Source organism: Haemorhous mexicanus, chromosome 9 (genome assembly GCF_027477595.1).
Source record: "Haemorhous mexicanus isolate bHaeMex1 chromosome 9, bHaeMex1.pri, whole genome shotgun sequence".
Classification (NCBI taxonomy): domain Eukaryota; kingdom Metazoa; phylum Chordata; class Aves; order Passeriformes; family Fringillidae; genus Haemorhous; species Haemorhous mexicanus.
Window position 1 is genome coordinate 10,711,703 of NC_082349.1, and position 26,363 is coordinate 10,738,065.

Below are 26,363 nucleotides of genomic sequence, written 5' to 3' on the forward strand. Positions count from 1 at the left end.
CTGTAGATGTTTTACTGCCTTCACCTAGAGAACTTGTCCAAACCCCAATTCTGTTTCTGTCCATTCTACAGCTGTACTTTCCTTGCCGTTCTTGGTGCTCAGTGATATCCTGAGTGTCACCAGACTTCTGTCCTTCTGAACAAGGCAATACCTGTGCTCTGGTCAGGGCTGCTATTCCAACAATCTTTTCCAGATTTCTGTTATATAGACACACAGTCCTTATGCACAGGAACAGCATGTGAGGCCTTTGCTCAGCCCCAACGCTGTCAAACAGGTGGCTTTTAAACAAAGACAAAAATGTATAAACTTCATCAGTCATCACTGCCGGCCCCAAGAAAAAGCACTGCCCTTTCAGAGGTGCCCCTGCCCCAGCCCCTAACCTCCCCCTCAAAAGCTGACCTCCATTTCAGTCTGCACCACTCCTTGTACTGCAATCACAATTCATCAGCCAGGCTCCAATAGCCATGTTTTCAGTCTATAAATCACCACGCCAGACATCTGCCCGGCTTTCAAAGGAGTTTTGTTCTTCTTGTTGGCTACCACAAACTTTAAGGTACTTGGAAGCCTGAAGCAGCCCTACCACCCCCTCCCAAGCAACTTGTGTTGATTTAAAATGCAAAAGGCGGCTTCCCAGAGAGAGCCCAGATGATGATAAAGCACTATTGTCTGTGCCTTTATGGCTCAAGACTCCAAACTCGATGTTCGCGGATTATTCTGAGAGGTAGCTGCTGTCGGGGAGAGACAGAGACAAAGCTGTGTGTCACTGCATGCTGCAGGCCACCTCCCCTGGCCCTTGTGACAGCCCTTGCACAGGCTGAATGAGAAGTGTTACAAGATGGTGTCCTCAGCACCCCACAAAGACCTGCTGGGGAAGGGGCCAGTGATCAGAAAGAAGCCATCAAAGGCTGCCACGCCACCTCCCCCTCAGGTCAGGCACTGAGTCACTGAGGTGCTGGGCACAGCTGGATCAAAGGAGCTGACACCTCCAACAGCAGGGCTGGTGCTTGACCTGCTTATCCAGTAAAAAGGAGACCCTCCAGCAGCTCCACTGTGGGACACAAACACTGCAGGCAGGCTCTGCATGAGCAAGGGTGGCTTTTAACCATGAATTGCCCTTTTTGCCACTCATAAGTGTGTGAGGCAGTCTGCAGCCAGCTGCTGAGAAGACAGCCCAGGATGTTCCCTCTGTGGCACCTGAGGTAACTCCTTGCTCACACTCTTGCTCCTGCAAGAAATGACCAGGGATAGAAGCTCACCTCTGGATCATGAGGCTTGGGAAGACTGTGCTGGGGCAGAGCACATGGAGAAGGGATGCTGGGAGCCTCTCTTGTGCTTCGTTCCCATGATTTAGCACAGCCCCCTGCTCTCTCAGTTTCATAAGCTGCTTATGGATCTGTTTTTACTATTCTAAACAGTCACTTTCCCATCCTTAAATAATTTCTATTTCACTCTATTTTAAAATTATTCCTTTTCCTCACCACCATTTCCACGTTTCCTTTGCTATGTTCCCAGTGGGTCTGACACTTCTACATTAATAGAAGACAGTGACCTGTGATAAAAATACATTTTTATGGAGTGCTTGGACAGGAAGCATTACAGGACCCGAGCAAGACATAAAAATACAATAAAGTATATGAAAATCAGCTCTGATAGATTCATTGCCATGAAAACAGAAACAAGTGAGCAGACACCTTGGCAAAGACTCAGTGTTTTGTACAGCATTCATGGAAGCAGGCAAGGGACAAAAGCTGTTGCAAAGTTACTTGGAATAGGGAAAATAGTAACTGAACAGAAATGACACACTTGGCCATTCTACGTTTTGCAAGCTAAAACAAAGAGATGGGATAGGAGCTGAAAAATCACCTGTGTGAGCTTATACAACAGCACTGGGTCTGTTGGGCAGTGGAGTCCCAGTAACAGATCAGAGAACACAGTTTGTCTTGACACCACCCGAAGTGCAGGCCGGGAGTCTGCACCCCAGCCATGATGAGGAGCAGTTGAGAGACAGAAGACCTGGCCTAGAGGCACACTTTCAATTGCATTGATCGTCCAGCTCACACCTGAAACTGAAAGCACCACCCCAGTGTGCTTCCAGCTCTCCAGAGCACACTGAGGATCAGAAAAGGCTCTCCTCCACCAGCTCTGCCTGGACATACCCCGGCCAGAGTACACTGAGCTACCCAGGAGAGAGGGTAAAGAAGCTATCCAGTACTAAATTAGAGAAATTAACTCTGACAAGCATTCCCAAGCACAGGAAAATCCATACATGCTTGCAGCCATACTACAGAAGAGAGTCCCAAGACCGTACACTTCTCCTTGACTATTAACAGTGATCAAGCTCCAGTGCATCTCCCTCCTTGCAGATCCTTTTCTTCTGGGGCAGGCAATGCCTGCCCAGCCCTCAGGAGTTGGAGATCCTAGAAGACTCAGTGCAGGCAGCTGGCTTCTGTGGTAGCTATAGCAGCATAATCTTGGACCTTGAGAGCTTTTACTCCTGTGGGCAATGCACAGGCTGAGTTAAACTATGTACTGGGTATGCCTGTTTCTCCTTTGGAAATTCAGTTGCCAGTGCCACAGAGCAACAGGAAAAATCAGATTCATTTCCACAGAGATTTTATCACCTCAGTCTTGGCATGGGAGAGGCATCTCCACCCAGCCGTGAGCAAGTGAGTGCATTTTGCTGGCTTTTTTTATATAATCAGAACAAATTCCTTGGAGATGACTCACAGGGTTTCAAGGGTGTCCAGAGAGATGTCAAGCAGCCTCAAGTGTAAATCAGTGACACACCTTGCTGAGAGGACTCCTGCTCACCAGCAAGCCCATTTGCCCTGCAGATACCAGGCAAGGGAAGGGGCTAGAGGGTTATTACCCAACAGGCTCCCACAATCCACACACACATGTGTGGCATCTCCAGGCCCAGGACACTGCTGGTGTTTACATTTCCTCTGTAAAGACAGTGATGTTTTTGGGGTGGAGCTGGAGTGCTTCCCTGCAGCTGCTCTCTAGGCTTAAACACTGAAGATTTTCAGACATTCAGGCTGGAGGAGCTTGGCAGTCATTGAGGAGATTTGAACTTCAGAAATAGGGGTTCTGCCCCACCAAAGCCTGGTCAAACTGCAGGGGTTTCTACCTGGGATGTTCACTGTGGTGGAACAGCTGTATCCCATTGCAGTTATTTCAGTGCTGTGATGATGCTATGTTAAGCAAACTACTCCATTCCCCTGCCCAGGAATGAACACTCCAGCCTCCATGGGTCTGCAGGCCAGGGGACAAAGATGATACCTGCATAATTTCAAGGGATAGCCTGCTTTAGTGGCTCCTTTAGAGGCTGAAATGTAGAGGAGGACCAGGAAGAACTAGTTCTGGACACCATCCCAGAGGCCCAAAGTAACAATGAGGAAAATCCTGTAGATGCTCTTGGACCTTTGAGTGTCAGAGCAGATGAAACAGACAAATCCTTGGTGGAGCTTGGCTCTGGGTCAGTATTCTTTCACTAATACCAAGGGCAAGGTTTGACACAAGGTGCCAGTGCAGGCCAGTCTCCCCATTTGCAAGCTGCATACAGCAATGTCAAATCCCTTCCATCAAGCAGGTGCTTCCAGTCTGGAGTGGGGCAAATCTCTATTTCTGCATTCTTTGAAGGCAACTGCAGAAGACACAACCCAGCTATTATGCCCTTCACCTTTCAACTTCACCCTCAGATGACTAACAATTACCAGCTACCATTAATATTAAATAGGAGAGAAAGAAACATGATCCTCTCTTTGCTCTTCACATTCCACAATATCACAAACAATTTGTCATATTGGGAGGGGCAGAGGCAGGAGGAGCATTAATTATTGATACTTGGGAACAGATGGCTTTTCTTGTACCAGGGCAGTGAAATGTAAGAGGAGCCCGTGGGTGAGGATGTGAGGATTGGATGGATAGACACATATCAGGTAACCAGCCTTCAAGTGGAACAGGAACCTTCCTCCTAGAACCAGCTCCACTGGGCTGCAGAGCTCCCAACAACAGCCCCAGCTCCAGAAACAAATCCACTGACATCTGAGTTACTGAGGCTTCACCAGAACCTTTCAACGCTCCCTCACCTCTGTACAGGACACGATGACTGATGGCTTCCACAGCACAGCCCTGGCAAATCAGGCACCAACTGCTCTCTCCAGGAGAGTTCTCTGGTTGCATTTCATGCATTCATCCTCATCTAACTATTCCTGAGACCACATACAATGTCCAAGTGTGACCTCCTCCAGCCTTCCAGTGGCCTTGGATCCCATTTGGGGTGCTGGCCTCCAAAATCAGAGATCCAAGTGATGTGGATCTGCAACCTCAACCAGGGACTCCATTATCCAACCATTTTTGCCAAATTTTCCCATTGATTCATCTAAGGACAAAATTCTTGTTAGTTCCAGTGGTGTCCTCATGTCCAAAAGCTGACCGTGGGACTGATGTCCTTATGAGACAGGAGAAACAACTGGGCAAAGGTGATTCTCCACCAAAGGCAGCTGATTCATGAGACTGAAAACAGTGGCACCAAAAGCTTTTCTTGAAACTGTCTTGAGGAGTCTCTGTACTCCCTGCTGGATTCAGGCATCTGTAGCCATTTTCACTCTGGCCTAGCCATCTCTTTGCTGGAAGACCAAGGGACCAGCTGCACTGCCTCAGACCCGGGCCTGGGGAGCCCAAGGTCCTGTCTCTGGCAATGGTTATAAGTAGATGGTGATACCTCCTCTACTACTGCAAAAGTTATATTCCTTAGCTATTTCCCATTCAGAGATTTCATAAGCCAGACATCACCTCAATTTACTTCTTTGGACATACCCCTCAAATCCTCAAATAGGCACTCATTTTCCCAGCAAGGACTAATTAAATCCATGGTTACTCCATTGAGCTAAGCAGACTCTCTTGCCACCTCCACAGGCCCAGAAGGTACCTCAGGACAATGTCAAATCCCTTGGTGTATTGAGGACCTCCTCACAGCCTTTTCCTAAACTCTGTTCCCTTAGCCTCTGCTGAGAACTTCATGCTTCAAAGTCTCATTACTCTGATAATCAGACACACTCTTCTCATTTCTCAAGCTGACTAATCACTGATTTATAATTCCTCTCAGTCTGCCTAGGGTCATGCAGCCTGCAGCCTGTGAGAGTACTAAGACACGTACAGTCTTGTGATTTGGAAAAACACAACTTCCCAGCTTCCCTCCTGGTCTGAATCAGTGAAGTCCTTGGGGTGAATGCCAGGTGCCAGGTGTCAGGAGACAGCCACTGTCCATGAACAATACAACTTTCCACAGTGTGGAGTAGGATAGAGCAAGTTTCCCTACCCAGTGAAGAGGGAGAAGCAATCTTGAGAAGACCTGGGTCACATCTGTGCTGGGAAAGAAGGAGCTCTCCCATAAAAGCAGCAAACCTTCCCACTATAGAAGCTTTGACCAGCATCCAAGCTTGCTCTAGTTTGGTACAGGAAATGGACAGACCTGAAGATATCTATACTGCTGCATTATACCAGTATGAGAGCTTTTATTCCTCCAAAAATGCTGTTTGTCTCACTGTGATAGCAGCAGAAAATGTGTTTAATGTGGACCTGCCTTTACAGAGCAGTCTCCACAGAGCCCAGTGGTGCCCACACCAGTGAGGTGCTGCTGAAGAGTCAGCTGAGAGCTCAGGTACACAGGCTGATCTCACCTTCCCCATGCTTCCCAGGGCCTGAGGAGGGGATCAGCTCACAAAAGAAGACTATGGATTAGAGAGCAATCCAATGGATCAAAAAGCAGGAGAGGGCACATCTTTTCAACCCCAGAGCAGAACTGCTCCCTTTCACACTTCTTGAGTTAACATTTATGTGAATCCTTTCCCTGCCACTCAAAAAGAAACTACATTATATACACATTCCAGAGAACTTTTCCCAGCAGTAACAACCATTTTTAACATACACTGAGCTTGGGAGAATGTCTAGAATTTTACAAGCAAATGCATGAGTGGAGCTGAGTTTTGATCCACACAGCACAGCTGTAAGTCGACATCACGATCCCAGTCGGGCTCTGGAGTCGAGGTGGCCAGTGGGCTGGGGAGGAGGATGTGCTTGGCAGGAGCTCCCTACCTCTTTGATGGCAGACATCTTGATGTTCTCATAGTAGTGCAGCGGTGCATTGGGTGAGCTCATGTCATAGCCAAAGCCAGCTACCGCCACCTCATCACAGTTGTGCAGCGCCATGGTTATTGCTACGCTTCCCAGGGTGGGGATGTTCTGAGAGGAGAGAAAGCAGGAATGGAAGTCATTAGCAGGTTGCCATCTTTATAATCAAAAATTTCCTCTTATTGTCTCTGCTCATGAGGGCACTGCTGCTACTAAGCAGAAAATCAGGAACGTGGTATTTGGCTACATTCAACCTGCCAGCTTGCAGGGTTGACAGCCTCCCAGCTCGTAAAGAAATTAATGCAAATGGTCAGACTCCCCTTCCACAGCTTTGCTGTCCTGAGAACAGGGCAGCAGATGAGCTGGAGGATGAATCACAGTGGATACATTAGCTTTCTGAAATTAAAACAGACGTAGACAGTGGATTACAAAGTTAATGCACATTACTGGCTTCCAGCTAGGCTAAGGAAGAATACTTATCCAAACAGGTCACCATACAGGAGCAAAACTGAGGAACAGCACAAACACCTTATTTTACTGATGGCAAATGCAGTTTAAGGTTGTTAAACAGCTCTAGGAGATGAAGAGGAGATCAGGCAGTGTGTTCCAAGATCCCTTCCTTTTCTCAGGGGCACCTTGACAGTGAAGGGGCACTCTGGCCTGTGCCATTCCCTCCAAACCACACACTGGGAAAACAAGGAGCAATGGGAAGCCAATCAGAGATGGATGGTAGCATCCAGGGCACACCACAACTCTCCTTTCCCATCTGCTGACCTGCATTTTGCACTGATGTCCAGCCTTAGCCCTTCCCATTTCACTGGACTCTGGCACTGTGACAGCAGAGCTGCACAGCTATAACTCCTCCTGTGTGTTCTGCTGGGACAGCAAAGCGTTTCCAGTGTAAAATCCTAGCTCACTGACTTTTCTAGCTCCCGTTTAGCCAGATAGATAAATTCAGAGGCAACTTTGCCCCAGGGCCTTGGGAGAGGCTGAGAAATCCACCCACATCTTCATTTGTTGAGTATCCAAGACTGGCCGTATTGGAAATATCACAAATTCAGAGGACATGCTCAGACAGTCAACAAGGGTAACAGCTCTTAGCTGAGATGCAGAAACCAACTGCACTCTTATATTTTTCATTTACAGTGGTTTACCCTGAACTGGTGAACAATGCTATTGCATGTTCAAAAGGTTGGGAACAATGTTTTGAGTTTCTGCTTCTCATTCAAAGGAACTGGGTTTTGTCAGCACATGACCTTGCTCACTTCTGATTGCCTGACCAGTCTGAAGGAAAATGTTTTCCAAGCAAAGAATGCCACCCATGTCCCAGCTGAGATGGGCAGAGCTGGGAGCACAACTTGTGTGCTTTGTAGAACTCTACTACAGTGCACCAGAATTACTCTAATCTGAAAACAAACAGGCAAAAACTTCTTATGGCTAAATCAATGAGACATTAAGTTCAAACATTTGCAGCACAACAGTAACAGAGCACACCTGAAATGACAAGATCTTCCTACATCCTGCTGTTCCAGTTCTAGATGTCGGGAAAAGCAGCAGAGTAATTTTGTTCTCACTGCTTAATTTCAATTGATACTCACAAAAACAATACTGGTTTTATTCTAGTTAGTTTAGTTGACTGTTAATTCACTGGTAGCCAAAAAATATCAAGTAGGAGTTTCAAAAAAGTGGAAAAAGTTTATTAGGCAAGGATAAGAACATTGCCCCAAATTTCAAAATATCCAAGAACATCCTGTCTTTCCAGACATGACAGTTTTAATTCTGATTTCTCAGCTTTATGTTTTGCATAGAAGATGACATTTGTATGTCGCTGGGATTGCATCAGCTGGTAAGTGGACGTGCCACAAAACCCTTTCCCCCAGCAGAGCTGTAGTTACAGTGTCCAAAACACAGTGAGTAAATGGTTACATCCCTGAGACTGTGTCGTCAGTGGGAGCAGCACGGTGTTAACACCACCCACACTTGCACTGGGCCCATTCCCACGGTACTGCTCAAGGGAGACACGGGGTCCTTGCCTGGAGGGAATTTCACTGGCCAATTTAACATTTAAGAGCTAACTTTCTAATGTGAGTCTTGCAAACCACAGAGAATTAATCACATTACCCAACCTTATGGGAGGACTGCCAAACTTTCTTTCAGGCATACTCTGTCCGGAAAATAACAGTAGACAGAAATTGAAAGTGAACTTTCGTTTGGTCACCAAATATCTGTCTGACTTTATTCTCTCTACAATACATCCAATGATATTTATGGAAAAATACGAGGTAATTTTCTCATCTGCTTCTGTTCTTCAGTAGTTCCTGACATGCCACTATCTTAGTACCACCTGCTCTGCTCTCAAAAATGATTAAAATACCAGAGACTACCTACCTGCCTAACCTCTTGTAGGAGATGTATCTGATTTGGCTTCTGTAACTATCAGAAATTCACAGGATGTCCTCAGCAAATTGTTTTGCATTACCCTAAAAATCACATCTGGAAACTGATGATCTGATGACAGTTTCTTCATTGTGCCTAATTGGTGTTAGCACCCTCCAGCACTGCAGTAGCTACAGCTTAATATGTGTCCCCCTTGAAGGCAGAATTCTGCATCCTTCAGTGGTGAGATGCAGCCTCAATCCCACTGCTGCAGTCAGAATCCTGTGGGCTAGAGAGGTGCCTCTTGAAAATACTGTCAAAATGATCACCCCTGCTATTCACTGAGGGCAGTAACTATTAGGGCAGCACAGGGGTGCTTGCAGAACCCAGCCACAGTAAATGGTGTGGATAACAGTACCTGCCTAAGAGAAGAACATGGCACAAAGTGTGTGTGCACCCACATGTGCCCAGGTCACATACACATAACTGGGCACTTGCTCCAAAGTGCTTATCTTTAAAAAAGAAGCAACTATCAGAGGGATTAAACAGTAACTGGGGAATTAGACAGTCTTGAAGAAAATGGAGCTGCCTTGAACAAAACTATAAAAAAGTACAATTGCTGATTAACTGTCATTACTTTAGTGTCAGTACTTTAGTCTTGATTTGGTTTAAGCTACAGAAACTGAGCCCTTTTCTCCTGTGGCAGCCTGCTGAGATTCTGCTACTCCTGCTGCCTGTTGAAAATGAAGCACTGCCTCATGCCCAGCTTGTGGCATGGGAAAGACAACACCATGTAGGATCTAGGGACATTTCCCAGGCTGTGCTGCAGAGAGTGCAGCAGAGCAGCATTCTCAGATCCAAGGGAAAGGGCTCTCCCCTCCTTTCCTCTTAGCAAAGAAGTGCCAAATAAGAGGAGGCACATTATTAGAGAGGAAGTGGCTATAACTACTCTCTAGCTGCATCTACAGAGCTTCCAAGCTCTCCTGATTGTACATTTAAATTCATTCGCTGCTAACCTCTAATCTGGACCTAATGGACCATATACAACCTACAGGGCAAGCTTGGGGACAAGTGACTCCAAAAGAAGTTAAGCATCATGGACATGGCTGTGCCAAATCTGGCTTGCTGTGCCCTGCACAATGTGTCAGTGCTATCTCACCACACACACCCTTGTGCCGTGCCCCAAAGACATACCAAGGCAACCACCACACCTCCTGTGCTGAGTTATGAAAATAAAACTCTCTCAAACAACGGAGCAGGACTCTTGTTATGTGAGGGTTTGCTAAGACAAAATCCCCCAAATTCTACCATCTTGCCTCAGGAATAATAATCTAGTGTTAAACCAGTTCAAAGCCCATCTTCCTGCTCATGGCCCTCTGTGTGCTTGGGTGCTCCTGTATCACCAAGCAGTTCTGCTTTCAGCCAAATGGTTGAAGAACTACAGCCCCACAGCAGCCAGGGCTGAGGCAGGAGCCCCTTGGGATGCCCCCCAGCTGCACAGAGACTGTCCAGTGCAGGTTAGACCTGGAAAGGCCCAACAGGGCCACTGCTGCAGATGTGGCCATGATGAGTCTCTGACCTGAACTGGTGCCCAGCAAGCAGTGTGAGCTGGGAATAGCAAAGCCCAGAAATCATTGGCAGCCTTCTCTCCTTGTCAGTTCTCTGCCACAAGTGTTGAACTTGGCCTTGCAAGCTGTGTGCCAATGGTTTCTGTGCAGGCTGGGGCCCAGGCTTAGCATCCCCTCTCCTGCGCCTGTAAACAACTACAAGGGCAACCTTACTGCATAACGTGTTCAGAACTGGAAGCCCACATTTTCAAGCCTGGCCTGCTTGTCTAAGACCAAACATATGGAAAATGTAATATCCAACATCATGCTCCCCAGAGATCAGCCTTTTGGTTGGTCCCACTTGAGAGAACACAGCAGACTGACAGATGAGCCAGGGATGACACTAAAAGGCCATGTGACAAACAGAAACAGAAAACACAGCAGTGGTGAGTGACACATCACCACAGCAGTGCTGGGCAAAGCCTGCCTGAGCCTCTGGAGCATGGCTCCTTCCAGGGGTACCTGTCCTCCATGGGTAAGGTGAGCACACACATGGTGATCTTGGTGAGAAAAGTGTAAAGGGAGGAGATTTCTGGTCTTGTGCCGTGTCAGGAACCACAGCAAGGTCTGTGCAGTGCAAACACAGCCAGTTTGCTCCGCCAGGTCAGGGGAGCAGAAATGCCTTTAGCAGTACAGACATAGGACAGGTTCTCCTAACTGCTCCTACACTGTTCTCTGCTGCAAGCAGGAAGACAAAAGGCTTCACCTCAAGACATGGATGCTTCATCTTCCATTCTGCCACCTGAAGAGGCTTTAAAGACTGACTTCTACTCACATAAGGAAAGAAGTCAGTCAGCAGAAATGAACACTGGAACTCCTGTGGACTCTGTTGAGGCTGACCATTACCTCATGGGCTTGTGCTGAAGATCCAGTGCTGGTGACTGAACCAGGGCTGGAACTGCTCTTTGCTTGGTGCATGTGAAAAGCTCTTGCTGCTTTTCATTCCATGCCTGGGTCATTCCTGTGTCACTGCCTGCTGGACTGGAAGGAAATGACTGCTGTAAATCTGTTTTTAGAAATATTTGACTCCCTTAATATGTTAAATGAATTCCAGTTATTTATGGGATTTTACTTAGTTCAGGGTAAGACTTATTGGATTGTTCAGACTATTCCAATTGTTGCCTTTTCCAATAAAAGGGTGTTACTGAAGAATAAACTCCCTACAAACAATAATGCACCTGGATATTCAAATTGGTTTGACTACTATATTAAATAATTTGAGGGAAAAAAATAATTTCTTACCTAGGAAAAATTCTTACCTTAGTTTTATCAGTTACAGACCTGATCACCTAATAGCAGTGAAGTTTTCAAAACAAAAGAAATCCAAAACAAAACTATAATAGTCATCTCAACATACATGAAATATCACTTTTGTTTCTTTATATTTGCATTGGAGCCAATCCAAACCTACCCTTTGTTTCCTTTAGCTGAAAAGGTGGAAACATGGCACAGAGCAATTTAGTATCATTCATTGTGAGCAGGCAAGTGCCTGGCATTCTGAGGAGTGGTCCCTGTCACAGGAGCTTACAATGCACACTGCTGCTCCTAGAGCATGACTTTACTACACTCTACCTGCTCTGTGCTAAGCACATCCACCACTTATCCCATGCTAAATGGGAGTTCATGGTCTACTCTTCACTGAGAAGCAAACTCCCTTCAGTTCCTTGGCATCTCTCACGTGCAGAAGGAGGTGGATGGGCTGGTACCAAGAAGAGGCTGGTATGGAGCATTTACCTGCTCCCCAGCACCAGTTTGTCTGAGCAGCCCTTCCCCAGCAGCTCATGGACTGGTCCCACTGCAGTGGCAATGGGTGGAACAGCCCAGCCCACAAAGCAGACGTGCTGCCTTGCAAACCCAAAGCTTTACAGTGACACTAAGGCTCTACATTTAACTGACTGCAGCTGCAGTGGCCCCTTACCTGTCCCTCTACCTGCCTTAGAAGATGCCAGCAGGGTGCAAAAAAGGGAGAGCCACATAACTGGAAAGGACTAAGTGGAAGACTGTTCTGCTCCTGCCATCCCCACCTCTCTTCTACTCCACAAAGACCCAACATGTTCCAAGACACGGCCTTCACAAAGTCACAGTCCAGTAAGAACAGCCCAGGAGACAAAGTTTGCTGACACCTGGGCAACTCATGAGAGAAAAGCTCATGATGATGAGACAAGGGAGCTGAAAACTGCCTAAGGAGCAAAGGATTCCTGCTGGCACCTCCAGAAAGGCTGCCTGCCCACAGGAAAAACCATCTAAGAGCTACGAGAAGCCATGGCCAGGACGTGCTAACACTCCAGCATCAGAGGTTAATCCCGGAGATGTCAGCACCCTGCAGAGGTGCTAATCCATGGCTGGGTGCCCGAATCAGCCTGGTAACACCTCCTGCACACGGCTCCTCCTTCAGCAGCTTAGTGCTGAGGTTGGGTGAAGTCCCAAGAAGGATGCTTTATTTTTTTTAGTTTATAGATTCAACCATTTCCAGTACATGAACGAACAAAAGGCTTACAGAGTTGGGTTAAATCATAAACAGATCTATGGATGCACAGCACCAGCATAGAGAGAGAAACAAACATTGCAGTCTGCACTGGAGTCCTCAGACTTCTGATAATTTGTGTCACCTGAAGTGTTCTCCTTTCTGCCTCACACCAGGCTCAGGGCTCCCAGAGGAGCCAGAAGGACACTGGCTCTGAGGGCTGCTGGCTGGACAGGACAATTCACTACACAGCCAAAGGCACCACAGCAGTGACCACCCCTAGGGGTGCCTGTGCACCCAGCAGTGACATCTCTCAGCTGATGCTCGTGCTTGTCCCCCAGTAAACTGCCTGCAGTGTAAGGGGTGCTACTGCAAGCTTGAACCACCAGTTGCGATACCAGCGATGTCTGGTTTCAAACCCCAAAGATCTGTACAAACAGAACTTCCACCTGAACAAAAATCACATTTTGGCTAGTGAGAAAGCCAACCCTGCACCCATGCATTAACAGAATTCTTTAATCAGAGAGAGGATCTTTACTAGATTTTTTTTTTTTTTTTGTGCTAAACCATCTTCAGGCATTAACAATTATTTTCCTCAGACATTGCTAGGAGCCCAGAGTTTGTTCTTTATGATCAGCTTATCCCAAGAAAGAGAAGTCCACATACAGTATGGAACAGCTCTCCTACTCTTAAGACTTCAGTAGGACAGAAGACAACTTCTAAAAAGCTTTACCAGTCACAGAGAGAAGTCACTATTCATTGTGGGTGTGAGTTTTGCTCCTTGCTGAGGCTTTTGGCTACCACTGGAATGAGTGCAATCAAAACGCACATCTGAATTGTTCCCCATCACTATACTCCAGGATCATCTGGCCCAAATTATATTATCAAAGCAGAGGATGTTACTACATTCACCCTTTATTGAATCCTGGGAAAAACGCTTTGAGATCAGCCCCAAACTATTTTACTAGCTCTACTCAACCTTGCTGGAAAAGCCCCCAAATTACAAAGTTAATTGGCAGCACATTGTTACCATATGTGGTGTGCAAGAGAAGCACTGAAGTTTATTTAGGCATCAGAACCAAAGGAGAGTGGAATATTACTGCTCTTTATGAGGATTTTGTGTTGGCCTTGATGACGAAGGCAACCCCAGCCTCGATCCTGCAGTGTGCAGCCTGCCCAGCCCAGCCCAGCACACTGCAGCACAGGGGCACCCGTCTGCCTCCAGCCCCATCTCCCAGGAGAAACTCTGCATACACTGCTTGCTGTGCTTCTGCTTCCTAGTCCTCAGCATTTTCCCTTTCCATGCTCATATGCTTCTCTCTTGAGTAAAATTTTCCAGGCTATCTCTCATGGCTAAAGCACAACCCCAAACCCAACCAGCCGTGCAGCTGCTGGGTCACACAGATGTGGAACAATCCTCCTTGCTGCCCCACTTGTCTGGCTGGATCACTCACAAATCTTCAGTGAGAGCTGGATTCTTGGTCTACAGGCTCTGATTTCCCACTCCTCCCGTTTAAAATCTGAGCAAAACATGTAACAAATTTGTATCACCAGGGCCTTACTCAGACTCTTCCCTCTTTACCCTGACAGCAATAGCTCCTGTTGGAGCCTTTGCACTTCCAAAGCTCTAAACTTTGCAGTGGTGCAGCAGAATTCACTCAAGTGGGAAGCCCCAGCAGTTCCAGGACAGCAGTCCAGAGCTGATGTTTGCAGGAACATTGTAGCCACAGGGCAGAAACACTCTCTCTGTTTCTAAGCTTTGGCAGAATCCCTGGATCAGGGTCCTTGCACAGACCGCCCAGGCTACACTGACATCTCAGCCCCACACAGGCACCTGCAGAGCTCCTGTTGTCCTGTCTGGAGGAATAAACTGCAATTCACACAGTCTGCTAGGGGTCACAGGCAAACACTGCTTGCCTTAAAGAACCATAAACTATTCTTAAATGCTCAAATAGACTTTCGTGAAGTGAAACATCAGGTTTCAATTAAGATGCCTTCATTTCCCAATCTGATGTGTGTTAAACAACCTATCAAAACCTCATAAACTTCAGTTCACAGCATTCTCATTTCCGGATTCTCTCTTCTCCTTTCAGTTTAAGTAATAACTTGTGTATTAAAATAACGTGTCTAAAACGAAAAATAAATTGGGAAAAAATAAAGTATGATGATTTTTGTCCTTTATTGGGACAGCATTCCTGATTTTCTGGAAGACACATCAAGACCACATTGTTCTAAGGGTAAGTTCTGGAGAATGCAGAGAGGTGAAGCAAGTTAATTCCTAGCTGACTGGATATTTGCAATAAGATACCTTCAGTGCACAGAACAAAAATCCACAGTTCCCAGAATCCCATGACAGCTTCTGTACACAGCAGTGCATTTTTCAAAAGGCCAAATCTGTCTACATATCTTGCATTTTGCATTTCAAGAAGGAAATGTCTTATCTTGAGGCATCCACCCATCTGACTTGCACAAAACAAAAGTCTCTAATATTCCAGAAGCCTTCATGACATAATTATTTGAGCATGGCAAATGAGGCACTATTCTGTCTAGTCCAAATCCCTGCTGTGACACAGCAAATCTCCTGCACTGATAGCAGTGGAAGGACAATGCCGGGGCAGACCAAGCAGACTTTGTCCAGCAAAAGTGCTTCTCTCTGGGTTTGTCAGCTGTGCTAATGTGCCCAAAAATGTCACGTGTGGTCTCTATCAACAACTATATCACATGTGTACATGAGCAATTTACCCACCCAAGTAATACTTAGTCTAATGGTTGATATATTACGTAGAGCAAATATAAATAGGTTCTGAGGACAGTGTTGCAATGTGAGATAATCCAGAAAACCCAAGTCACCACCTACTCCAACACTAACACTCAAAGAAGCTGCACTGGAGGTGAGAGGTATGAGAATTAGCATTAAGGAATTTTCTTAATAAATATGAGCTAAAACTGTGGTTTGCATTGTTTTCTTTTGTGAGCTTTTACATATAAAACTTGTTGGGATAAGACCAGAATTTCTTACCAAAGGCCTCATAAAGCAAACCTTTACCCTCTTCTACTATTGGCCTGGGATGCAACTTTGCAGTGGCTTTCAAGGCACTGCTGAAGTGTTGATGATCCCTCCAAAATCCTTGGATCAGGAAGGTTCTTGCCTGGGTCTGAAGGAGTCTGAGAGCTGTCGCTGTAACAGAGTCAAAGTCCCTCCCTTTCAATGTCCAACAACGGAGGGCCAAAGGAAAAATAAGAACAGTGTAAGCCTCCTGTGCTGCTTGGTCTCACATCCTTCTGTGAGGTTTTGCTCCCTTTGCTTTGTACCTACCCCTCTGCCCATCAGGCCATTGTTGAAAGGCAGTCCGATGAAGCTGAAAGCTGCCTCCTGGATGAAGTAGGGATTCAGGATACGGATCTCATGAGGCTCCCTTGGGACACGGGTTGCCACTGACTTCCAAAAGCCATCAGAGGCACTCTGGTAACAAAAACAAAAACAGAAACAAAAAGGAAAAAGAAAGATAAATCAAACAGAATTATATACAAAATATAGCAGATTTCTATTATTTTATTTTTAAAATATATTATAATGCACTAGTGCAGCAGTTTCCATTGTCTCTGCTCACTGCCACAGGGCAGTAGTATGACATTGTAGGGGACCTGTGTCTCCTGTGTCTCTTGGAGAGGTGGCAGCAGCATGGACTGATGCAGTTAAGCCAGTCTGGATACCAACTGCGAGGCAGACAGACAGGCCAGGTCTTCCCACTTTATCCTATATTTGTCCTCCCCTTTTAGGTTTTATGTGAATTAAGCTGTGAGCTTATAGGGGTGTCATCTTGTCTTGTGAACAGTCATGAATGTTCACAGTACAAGGGAGGAGAGAACTAAGTATGTCTATTATTTTTACCCAGTTCAAGTTTTCACTCTGCACATATGGAAGAACAGTGCTGCACTCCTAGACAGCCTTGCCTGGAGAGGGGCTGGTGCCACTCTGCCACACGGCTTCCCATCCTTGCTCACTGATGGCTTTGCATCATTGCTTCCCATCATTGACACCTTTCCAGGTGTCAGCAGGCACAGCACAGAGTGTCCCCAAAATAACCAGAGGCTCTGTGTTCACAGGACTTAGGGAACAATTGTGTTCCGACATTTCACTTCTGTTTGGGTTAATTGAGAGCGAGGCACAGGGAGGATGGAAGGAATTTTAATCTGCTGACCAGCTTCTTGGGCAGGATAATCTGACTGGACACCTCCTCCAAGTATTGAGCCATCTTCCCTGAGATCTCCATGACAAGAAACAGACACTACACTACATAGAAAGGACACACTCTGGAATTCATTATATACACCAGTTTTGGGTTGCTTGCAGCTTAGCAGTGACTTTACAGCTGCTCTCAAGGCACTGATGAAAATGTTGATTATCCACTGCAAAATCCTCAGGAGCTTCCTCTGCCCAGTAGTGATCACCCCTGTAATTACAGACTGGAATTCTGCCTCAGCCAATGCCTGCTGCATTTCACACACCCTGTCCTGTGCTCAGCTCCTGGGAACTCTCACACCACGTGTTGCTAAACACCTTACAGAGTGGTTTTTATGGAACAATCTCATGGATATCTTTAGCTGCTGAATTTCATACCCTGAAATTGAAACTTTGGAAGATGGCCCGTGCTACAAAAGGCATTAACAGAGCAAACCTGAGGAGGGTGCACACTGTCATCCAAACCAACACTCTGGGAAAGCCACATCCCATTGCTATCTGTGCCCCCTCAAAACTGCCCAAACATAATACACTTTTGACAACCAGGGCAAACATCCTAAGGTTTAAGTTCCCATTTCATCAATGGCCAAGTACCCTTGGGACCCTAAATGGAAAAAATTCTTAATTATCACTCACGTTCTGTCATCATAGTAGAATTAGAAAGAATGCCTGGTGTCAAAGTAGTCTAACACTTTCTGTTATAAGAAGACATTTTCAGCCACTGAGTGATCCCAGCATTTAAAAAAAAAAACAAAAAAGAACCCCTTTAGAAATATTAATAAGTATAACATCCATTTGACCGAGGGATTTGAGGGATTTGGTATGCCAGCTGGGTTTTGCCTCCTTGTGAAAATTCATTAAAAATTGGATAAATATTAAACCTTTGGAATTTCCTAAGGGCACATGTAAAGTAGAGGCCTTTCAGTTCCAGGAAAGGAGGGGTAAAAATAAAAAGGGGTCACAGACTCCACTTGCATTAAGCATGCTCCAGGTCTCACAAAAATGAAGATGATAAGCAAAATCACAAACAGCTACTCATTCAGTGAAACCATCTTATCATGGACTTAAGCAGGCACACCCTGGAAAAATAGTGTGTGACCTTGAAACTAAAATAAATTTATAAGTTCAATTACGATTTCACATACACCTCTAAATATGGCATTGCCCAAAAGATCTGCAAGCTATTTAAAGTGGACAGAAGATGTCTTTTGTTTGGACATACACTCCATAGGAGATTCTACATAAGTTCTGGGGTTTAAGTAGGTTTTATATGGCTTTTACATTACACGTAAAACACTAAATAGAAAAGAAAAAAAGTTATAAACATTGGAGAGTTTTATTCCTTGCTGCTGCTGGAGCTGAAATAACCAGACATACCACTGCTGTCCATCTACCCAGCACTGTGTTAACCACGAGGACCACCTGGGCTCCTCCCAGCTAGTTCCAATGCCAGTGCAAAATAAATGGGGGTGCCTATCCCTAGCTGGAAATACAACCAATCTGCTTTACTCCCTTCTATTTAGCTGTTCCTCCTGTTGTTCTTCATGACTATTTCCCTAAGCATTTCATTCAGCTATCACACTGCTCTGAAATTGCTCTTCTGTCCCTTCTGTCTCACTCTCTTCTGTCTCACTTCTGTTTGCTCTGTGTAACTTCACTGGGCAGCTCCCCTGAGATTAGTTTTGAAGGACACCTGGGGGAGTCTCATTTTGGTGCATTTTCCCGCTGTCATTTCTAAAACAATTATAGGGAGGAACACGGAGTCTCAGCAGGCAGCTCTCACTTCCACCTATAGAGCAGGCAAAGCCCCGTGCAGCGCTAAAGAACCAAAAACTGTTTTCCTGGCTTATAATGACTGAAATCCCAGCCTTGTGGTTTGGCTCTCCAAGCCCCGTAGCCCTGAGCTCCCTTCTCAGCGCTGTGGTTTTGTTGAGCAGCTTGTCCCGGGCAGGCTGCAGAGCGCAGCACCAGCCCTGCGAGCCCCGGGCTGCTCCCGGCGCAGCCCCTGCCGAGGCTCCGCGCCACCGCCGCTGCAGCGCCTCTGTGCATGCTCAGCCTGATGGGACCCAGATGTTCAGGGAGGTTTCCAAAGCAATTACTTCCCGTCGGGGAACGCTGTCCCTTTTTTTGGCTGGCAGGAGACCCGAGGAGCAGCAGGCATTAGGAGGGAGGGCACGCTTTTCCTGCCAGATTCGGCAGCTCAGACTCGCAGTTGGAGGTTGGGGCATCCTCTGTTGTCTGCTGCAGTGGGTAAACCTGCAGTGCTTTAGGGTGGGCTCGTCACAATTAAATAACTCCTGTCCCGATCAACACAATGATAAACAGTCAGAAAATGAGTCTGAAAACTGCTTAGGCAATGTTCTTGCAGTGCCTCATCACCTCCTGGTACCGAGGTGGAGACCAGAAGGAACAGGCTGGGAATTGAGTATCCTTGTGTTAAGATTCTGCTGTTATTACTTGTTGGTAATTACTGTGAACCCGGAGTCGCAGGCACAGATCAGTGTTCACAGTGCCAAAGGCTGCCAAAAGAAGCTTACATGACACAAGCATAAAGAAACAAGCATAAAGAAACAGGCAAACAGGAGAACATGACTGAAGAACAAGCCTAGGAGGGCCATTTTTAAGCAATCTTGGAATGTTTTCAAAATTCTATAATTGCAAAGGACATCACTAAAGGCTTTAGAGGTAAGTATTTTAAAAGTACAAAAGAATTTAGGTAGGCCAGGGCTTTCAAGCCAGTCTCTTGTACAGTTCTTACCCAGCAAGAGAGGCAGAAAGAGACACCACCTCTATAGACACCACTCCAGGAATAAATACAGACATAACAGACCAAAGATAGCAGATTAGGAGGAAGGGATAAAAAGTGGCAGGGTTCACCAAATAGCTCCAGGGACAAGACAGTCCAGCTGCAATCCCTCATTCTGTCCATTTGCAGAATACTAAAGACTAGTAGGCACAGCCAGTTGTAAACTAATTTTTCTCTCCATTCAGTTTTCCATCTCCTGTTCTCAGATTTACCAAGGCAAACTGCAACATTGTCTAAAATAAGATATGGAAACTCAGAGCCTTAGCCAAGAAGCACCTCAGTGGAAAATACAAACCACTGGAAGCAGGCTGAGTCTCCCACAATAACAACATTTCTAATATACTGAGCAAAAAGAGAGGTAATGCCATTGCATCCAGATGATACAGATGCTGCCTCTGTGCCACTGCTGGATTTCTGAGCACAATAGCTCATTGGTGATTCTAGCTCTGATGGGAAGGGGACAGGAAGATTGCAAAGGTCACCTACATGCAGCATGAAGTCTGGGTATGCAACACTTTGCTGCAGAGCAACCAAACAAAGAGACTGGAGAGGGAGTCTGTGGTAAACAGAGATTATTACTCTTCTGAACTCTGCTAACACCAGAAATGGAGAGGAAGAAGGACATGAGGCAAAAAAAAGAAGTCAAGAGATGATGCACCAGTCACAAGACCTCACGGTGCCTGTGAGCACATTGCTAATTGGAATCTCTGCCCCCACCGAGGCTGGAATGTGCTTTATTCCCTACCCATCATCCACAAGCTCTCACTGTCACACAAACAAGGTACAGCAAAACCACTGCAACCCATCTGCAGAGGCTTTTGAAAGGTTTCTGCTCAGGCAGGACTGGATTAGATGTGGAAGGTGTGTTTCCACTAGAAAATAACCATCTTATCAGCCAGTGCTGCATTTCTCAGCGGTCAAGTAGACACAGAGGCCTAGAAAATGCTCTTCTGCAAGTGGTAATATAAATGAAGTTGCATCATTTGCACTGATTATCAAAGCAACAAGGAATTTTTAGCAACAAGAACAGAGGTGCTGAGAGCCTGCAGTCTGGGTTAATGGTCAATTGGCCAGACCCACTAGCCCACACTTCAAGGATATTTACCCAACTTTCTCAAAGCTATGGAGAACCCCTCACCATCCTCTGCACATGGCTCTGATGGCCAGCATTCATTCTGCATGAACCTATCTGCAGTTTCTAGAGCCCAGAAATGCTCTAGAGACTAGTTCCACTCTTATCTGCCCCACTGAAAAGCTCTTACTCTGCCTGAAGTAGGAGCATTGTTCAAGCCTTTCCCTCATCTTCTCTTGGTTCAGCTGTAAAAAGAGATGCAGCTCTTGGACTACCCAACAACATGATACCTCTAATTTTTTACCAGTTTTGTTTCTTCTCCTGAGGCATCCTCCCCCTGCCCAAGTCTAAAATCAGCTGGCTGTAATTTACCAGGCCATTCCCCTGTCTGTGCTCCATCTGCCAACTGCCTCACAAAACTAAAAGAACTCCTGACAGGTTATAAAGGCCACAAATTTAGTTTTTACTAATGGTTTTACTAATGGAGACAAAAGTACCTCAAAACATGGCACTGCTAGAGCTTTTTTTTTCTTTTTTAAGCAACAGTATTTTCTTTGTTGATAGAGCTGAGCTAATAGCTCACTACATTGGCTAGAGATAAGTTTCTTTAAGCAGGATAACCAAGTCAAAAACCACAAGAGAAAGGAAATGTATTCCAAGCAGCAGCTGCAAACTTTAAACACTGTGCCAGACATGTAACTTACACAGCACCCTGGCTACACATGAAACTGGAAGCTGTCCCATGCACAGATTCCAGCTCAGAATGCAGCAGCTCCTGTGGTGACAAAATCCACCTGGGACATGAGGGTGGCACTGGTGTGTCACACACCAGTTTGCTGTAACTCAGCAATGTGCTCACTCCCATGGATGTCAGGAAGTTTCTGCCCTGTTAACCTGCAAACATATATTGTGAATAAGCAGACAAGCATATTCAAATAGGCCCTACTGAATTTCCAGCTTCATTTGACCTACATAACTGAGTGCCACAGCTAACCCAAATACAGACACGTGGGCCTCCTGGGTGGCTGCTCTAATACCAGCTGCTGTCTTCTGATTCTCAGGATTAAACAGCACAAGGCCAAGACCAGCTCTAAGGAGTCAGGAGAGCAAAGCTATTTTTATGACATGTTGTAAATGAAAAGGAATTCCTCTTAAAAAAAAAAAGTATTCTCATGGTTTTATCCATGTAACTGAGAGGAAAATGTAGTTCACAGTTGTAAGATAACAAAATGCCATCAAAAAAGAGATTGTCCTGTGAAGAAAATGGAACTAGGAACATGTCAGAGGAGCTGCAGGAAAACTGAAGATTTTTCTGACGAATGCTGTTTCAGAAGTTGAAGCATAAACGATGGCTCACATACAGTGTGTCAGTAGATGTGTCTTCTGTGTACAAGCAGGGTGATGGATAGACTGTCCCACAGACCCTTTTGTGCAAAATGCAACCTGGATTTTGAGCCAAAATTTGAAGAAATATTCCTGTTCTGAGATGTCTTAGGAAACATGCAAGCTTTTAGTGAAAGGAATAGATTTAGATAACTTATGTTTGCTTTGTGGTTTTTTGTCTGTGACTAATTAGCCCACAATAAAAAAATATCTAAAGTGGTAGAGTTTCAGAAAAATCCTGAAGAAGAACAGGCCCTATATCATCATTATATACATTACAGAGGGTGTTTTATTTCCATAAGGGACCAGCTCCTTTACTTTGTTACTATTTTTATGACATAGTTTATTAAATGTCATACTCATATAACATTAAAAGGATACCAGGGCTGAAAGGGTCAGAGCCATGTATCAGTAATTGCTGAAGTAAGACTGTCTTGCAATTTCAGTTCAGGATTGCTGTTGAGAACACTGACTTTCCAACCTTCCCACAAGACTTTTCTTATATCACCATGTATCTAAGGCTTTTACAAACCATACTTTCACATTTAGAGCATCTCTGCAATACTTTGTGTGTTTAACATCTCCTCAAGAGGAACCCTCAGTGTCTGTAACCCGGAGACCAAACTTCCACATTGCATTTCCTCTCTGCTATCCACGTGTTCTGCAGCTCCTACAACTACTCATACAAAGCTGAATGCCTCACATTACAGAAATTAGTCCAAATCTCAGTCTTCCCTCTCCACTAGACAGACAGCTGTGCTCTAAGCAAGCCAGGATATAATTAAGCAATTAAGGATAACATCTGCACAGGAGAACTGAATTAATATTGAAAATGTTAATTCAATTTTTTTTCTTTTTTTAACTTTTGGCAGCTTGATTTCTATAATCATACAGCACTTTAAAAAGTCTTAAAGTGCCAGTGTTTTAGGCATTTCCTGCCAGTTATAAACCCTTCCTTTCTCTGCTGTCCTCATCACTCCTGCTCTTGCCACATCCCAGACCAGGATACTGCTCCTTCCCATTGCCTAGATGGCAGGGAGGAGGAAAAGAGGTCCCTGAGAGCCCAGGAGATGTTCCCTGCTCCCTGGTCTGCTGCCCTTGCCCCAGACTCTTTGTGGAGAAGTGACTGGTGAGAAAATCCTACTTGGTTCTTACATCCCTGGAGATATTGCATCCCAAGTAACTGTGGGAGGACACCTGACAGGCAGGACAGGGGATCCACAGTAGGACTGACAGCCCCCATGGAACATCAGTCCAAACCCTGGGGTTTCACAGAACAGCAGGAGCCACATCAGGCTGAAGAACTGGACAACCTCTGCAAAATAGAGTGGGAGATTTATTATTTTTTTAACAGGGATACGATTGTACATTTTCAGTGGCCTCGTCTTGAGAAAGCTCAGTAATTTCAGCTGAACTTTCTGGCTGTGCCAAACATGTGGCACAGAAAACATCAGCTCAAAGATGCCAGTGTAAAAATGATAAAGCATTTTCCCCATCACTTAGAAAATATGAGGTGATCCCAACCATGATCCCAACTACAAGCTCAGCTACCTGCTCCACTTACAACCATATGCCTGCTCAGAAGAAAAAAATTGAAAAAAAATTCAAAAAGCTGTCTTTGCAGGCTTGGGTGACAAAGCACAAGGGCATCCCAGGACATCCATCAGCAAGGTCTTTTTTGGGGAGCTGAACTGGTTCACGAGTTTGAATACAAACAGCAACTCATTAAACAACATATATTTAGACTAAATTCCTGGCACATTACAACAAAAAAAGCTAAAGGATCACCACAGGAAGAATTATGGCCTAAGAGCCCTCATTGCTTTCTGAAGTTATCTCAAAGTGAGACTCCAGGGAAATTTTTACATTGTTTTTACAGCAAGAGTACACAGAAAATCTGTCTTCTCCTATTTTGGCATCCTTGCTGAAATGAGAAGCCAAATCATTTGTATATTCACGGAGTGTTCATATAGAATATATACAAATTATTCAGCGTCCTCTAAGAGGAGAAGGCAGAGAGGTCAAAATAACAAGAAACTGGGAAGATGCCAGGAAGCTCCTGCCCTACTTTGTTTTCTAGACTTGCATTAATAATTAGTGCTTTACAGAAGAAGAGTTTTAAAGTAAGATTATTTAATATTCTTAAAAGATTTGCATTTAAATAAACCATAATCTAAACAGAACATTTATATTTAAAGAGTTTTTTTCCAAATAGCAGAAGTGCTGATTGCTTGGGCCAGGCTCTGTATTCTCTGTTCTTGTCAATTGTGGGCAAAGTTCATATAATCAAAAATGGTCAGAATACAAGAGATGGTCAAGATGAGAGAAACTTCCAAGTAGACCTACCAAGCTCTTGTGCACCCAACAATTTGGGCATTTTCCTTCAATTTTATGCCTCTGACTAAATAAACAAATAAAAATTAAGACACTCACAGTTTTACAAACCTGTCTTAATTAAGAAGAGAAGAAACACCCTCAGACACATGGCATAAAGTCACAACTGCAAGAATAGAAATACTACCAAAAAAAGTCAGGTCTTTCCTGAATCCCTCTTGCTAACTGCCTTCCCATGGCTTGGTCTATTGTCACTTCTGTTGTCAGGACAAGTGTTTGCATTAAATAGCTGTGAGCGCTGAGGCAGGGGTGCTGCTCAGTCAGGAGGGGAAGGAGGTCAGGGATTCACACACAGCAGCATCCTTCTCTCCTGCAGAAAGAACTGCCATTCCTTTTGGGTAGAACCAGAAGCACCACACACAGCTGGAGCACAGGAGGAGAGATAAATTTAGGAAGATAAAAGCACACGGGGAGTTTAGCTACCTCTGTTTATTATAGCAGACTGAAGATAAAGGTCAACCCCCTGTCCTGGAGCCCTCGGTGCTTCGAGGCAGAGCAAATGTTACAAATTGCTCAGACAGCTCTAACTATGCAAGTAATCCATGGAGCCTGCCAAGGAACACATGTGTTTCAGGCATAAATCGTCCAATCTATTCCTTTCTGAATTAACATCTGTCATCATGACACCATTCAAAATGACTGAAGACTGGATCATATTAACAACCACACATCTTGGATAAATATTTACTGCTCAGACTTTCTCTCCCCCCAACTTTAAATAAAAAATGCAGATAGCAAAATTCCTGGAGCTGTGAAAGGGGAGTCTCTTTTCAGCCACTGACAGAAAGCATGTGATTTTATTTACAAAATCAAATCAGTGTTTTCCCCCTCCTCTGTGAGCCTTCATACCTCACACCGGTGAACTTACAGCATCCTGTGGTGCTGCAATGCTCTCCAAAGAACTCTTCTGGGGAATTCTGTTATGCTGGAGGTTGCTCACCTCAGAGACTCCACAAAGCCTCTCCCTCTGGATGCAGAGACAGATCTGGCTAATTGTGCCCCAAGAAGAGAAAAATTTGCTGTGACCTTTGCAGACGACTGGATAAAGCAAATAACTTACTTCCATGACAAGCTGTCAGGTGTATTACTGGCTTGCTACCCTGCTCGCCATAGTCAACAAATGGGTCATAGACAGTGAGGACAGGGGGTCCCAGAGTCACAGAACAGGAGGGTGGGAAGGCAACATGAGAGTGCAGCCCTATCCTTTGTTCCCAGCACAGATTTTTCCCAGATACTGGATTAAGTCTGCATTACAGAAAAAAGATGTCAGCAGTCAATGCCCCCTTCTGCAAGTATGTCATCTGACAATTGTAAGGACAGATTTCTAGGAAATTATGTGTGTCAAGACTGATTTTATCTAGTTGAGCTTCTAGCCACCACATTCTGCTGTTTCTCCTCAGCACGGCTTGAGAGGCTGAGAGAAATCCTGCTGAAATCCTTCTGGATATTCTGCATAGCAGGGAGCAGTGCTCCTCCATCAGCAACTTCTCCTTCCAGTCCTTTACTCTCACACTGTTTGAGTGGAACTTGACCAAGATATCCAGTCTTGATTTCAAGACATCAAGAGCAAATTCATCAAGCCTGTAGGGCGGATGTAGCAAAAATACTTATACTGATATAAATGTGCTGCCTTTTTTGGTCGTTTGCCTAGCTCAGATACACTTCTTCCTACAAAATTAAAAACTCTTGTGAGAAAAAATGTTCCCTCTAGGTAGAGAGAGAGAGAGAGAATACAAGTAAATCCCCCCAAAATCTCGTGCATAAGCTAAATAAATTGAACTCCGTAACTAAATAAATTGAACTCAAAACTCTCAGGCTAAAGGAGGCTTTGCAGACTTCAAATGATTCCTGCAGTCCTTTACTGAAGTGTTAACACAGAACAT

General features: G+C 45.1%; 1 protein-coding gene across 11 annotated transcripts in view; it reads right to left on the reverse strand.

Annotated features, from left to right (window-relative positions):
- Positions 1-26,363, reverse strand: part of ST3GAL3 (ST3 beta-galactoside alpha-2,3-sialyltransferase 3) — a 187,305-nt gene that overhangs the window by 10,318 nt on the left and 150,624 nt on the right. For 10 of the 11 annotated variants that reach the window (XM_059853992.1, XM_059853991.1, XM_059853999.1 and 7 more), the window contains 2 exons: positions 15,899-16,045; positions 6,100-6,246 (listed from right to left, as the gene is read on the reverse strand). In XM_059853992.1, the coding sequence (XP_059709975.1) occupies positions 6,100-6,246; positions 15,899-16,045 (294 nt within the window). The remainder of the gene's footprint in view (positions 1-6,099; positions 6,247-15,898; positions 16,046-26,363) is intronic. The other variant, XM_059853997.1, reaches the window with a different exon arrangement.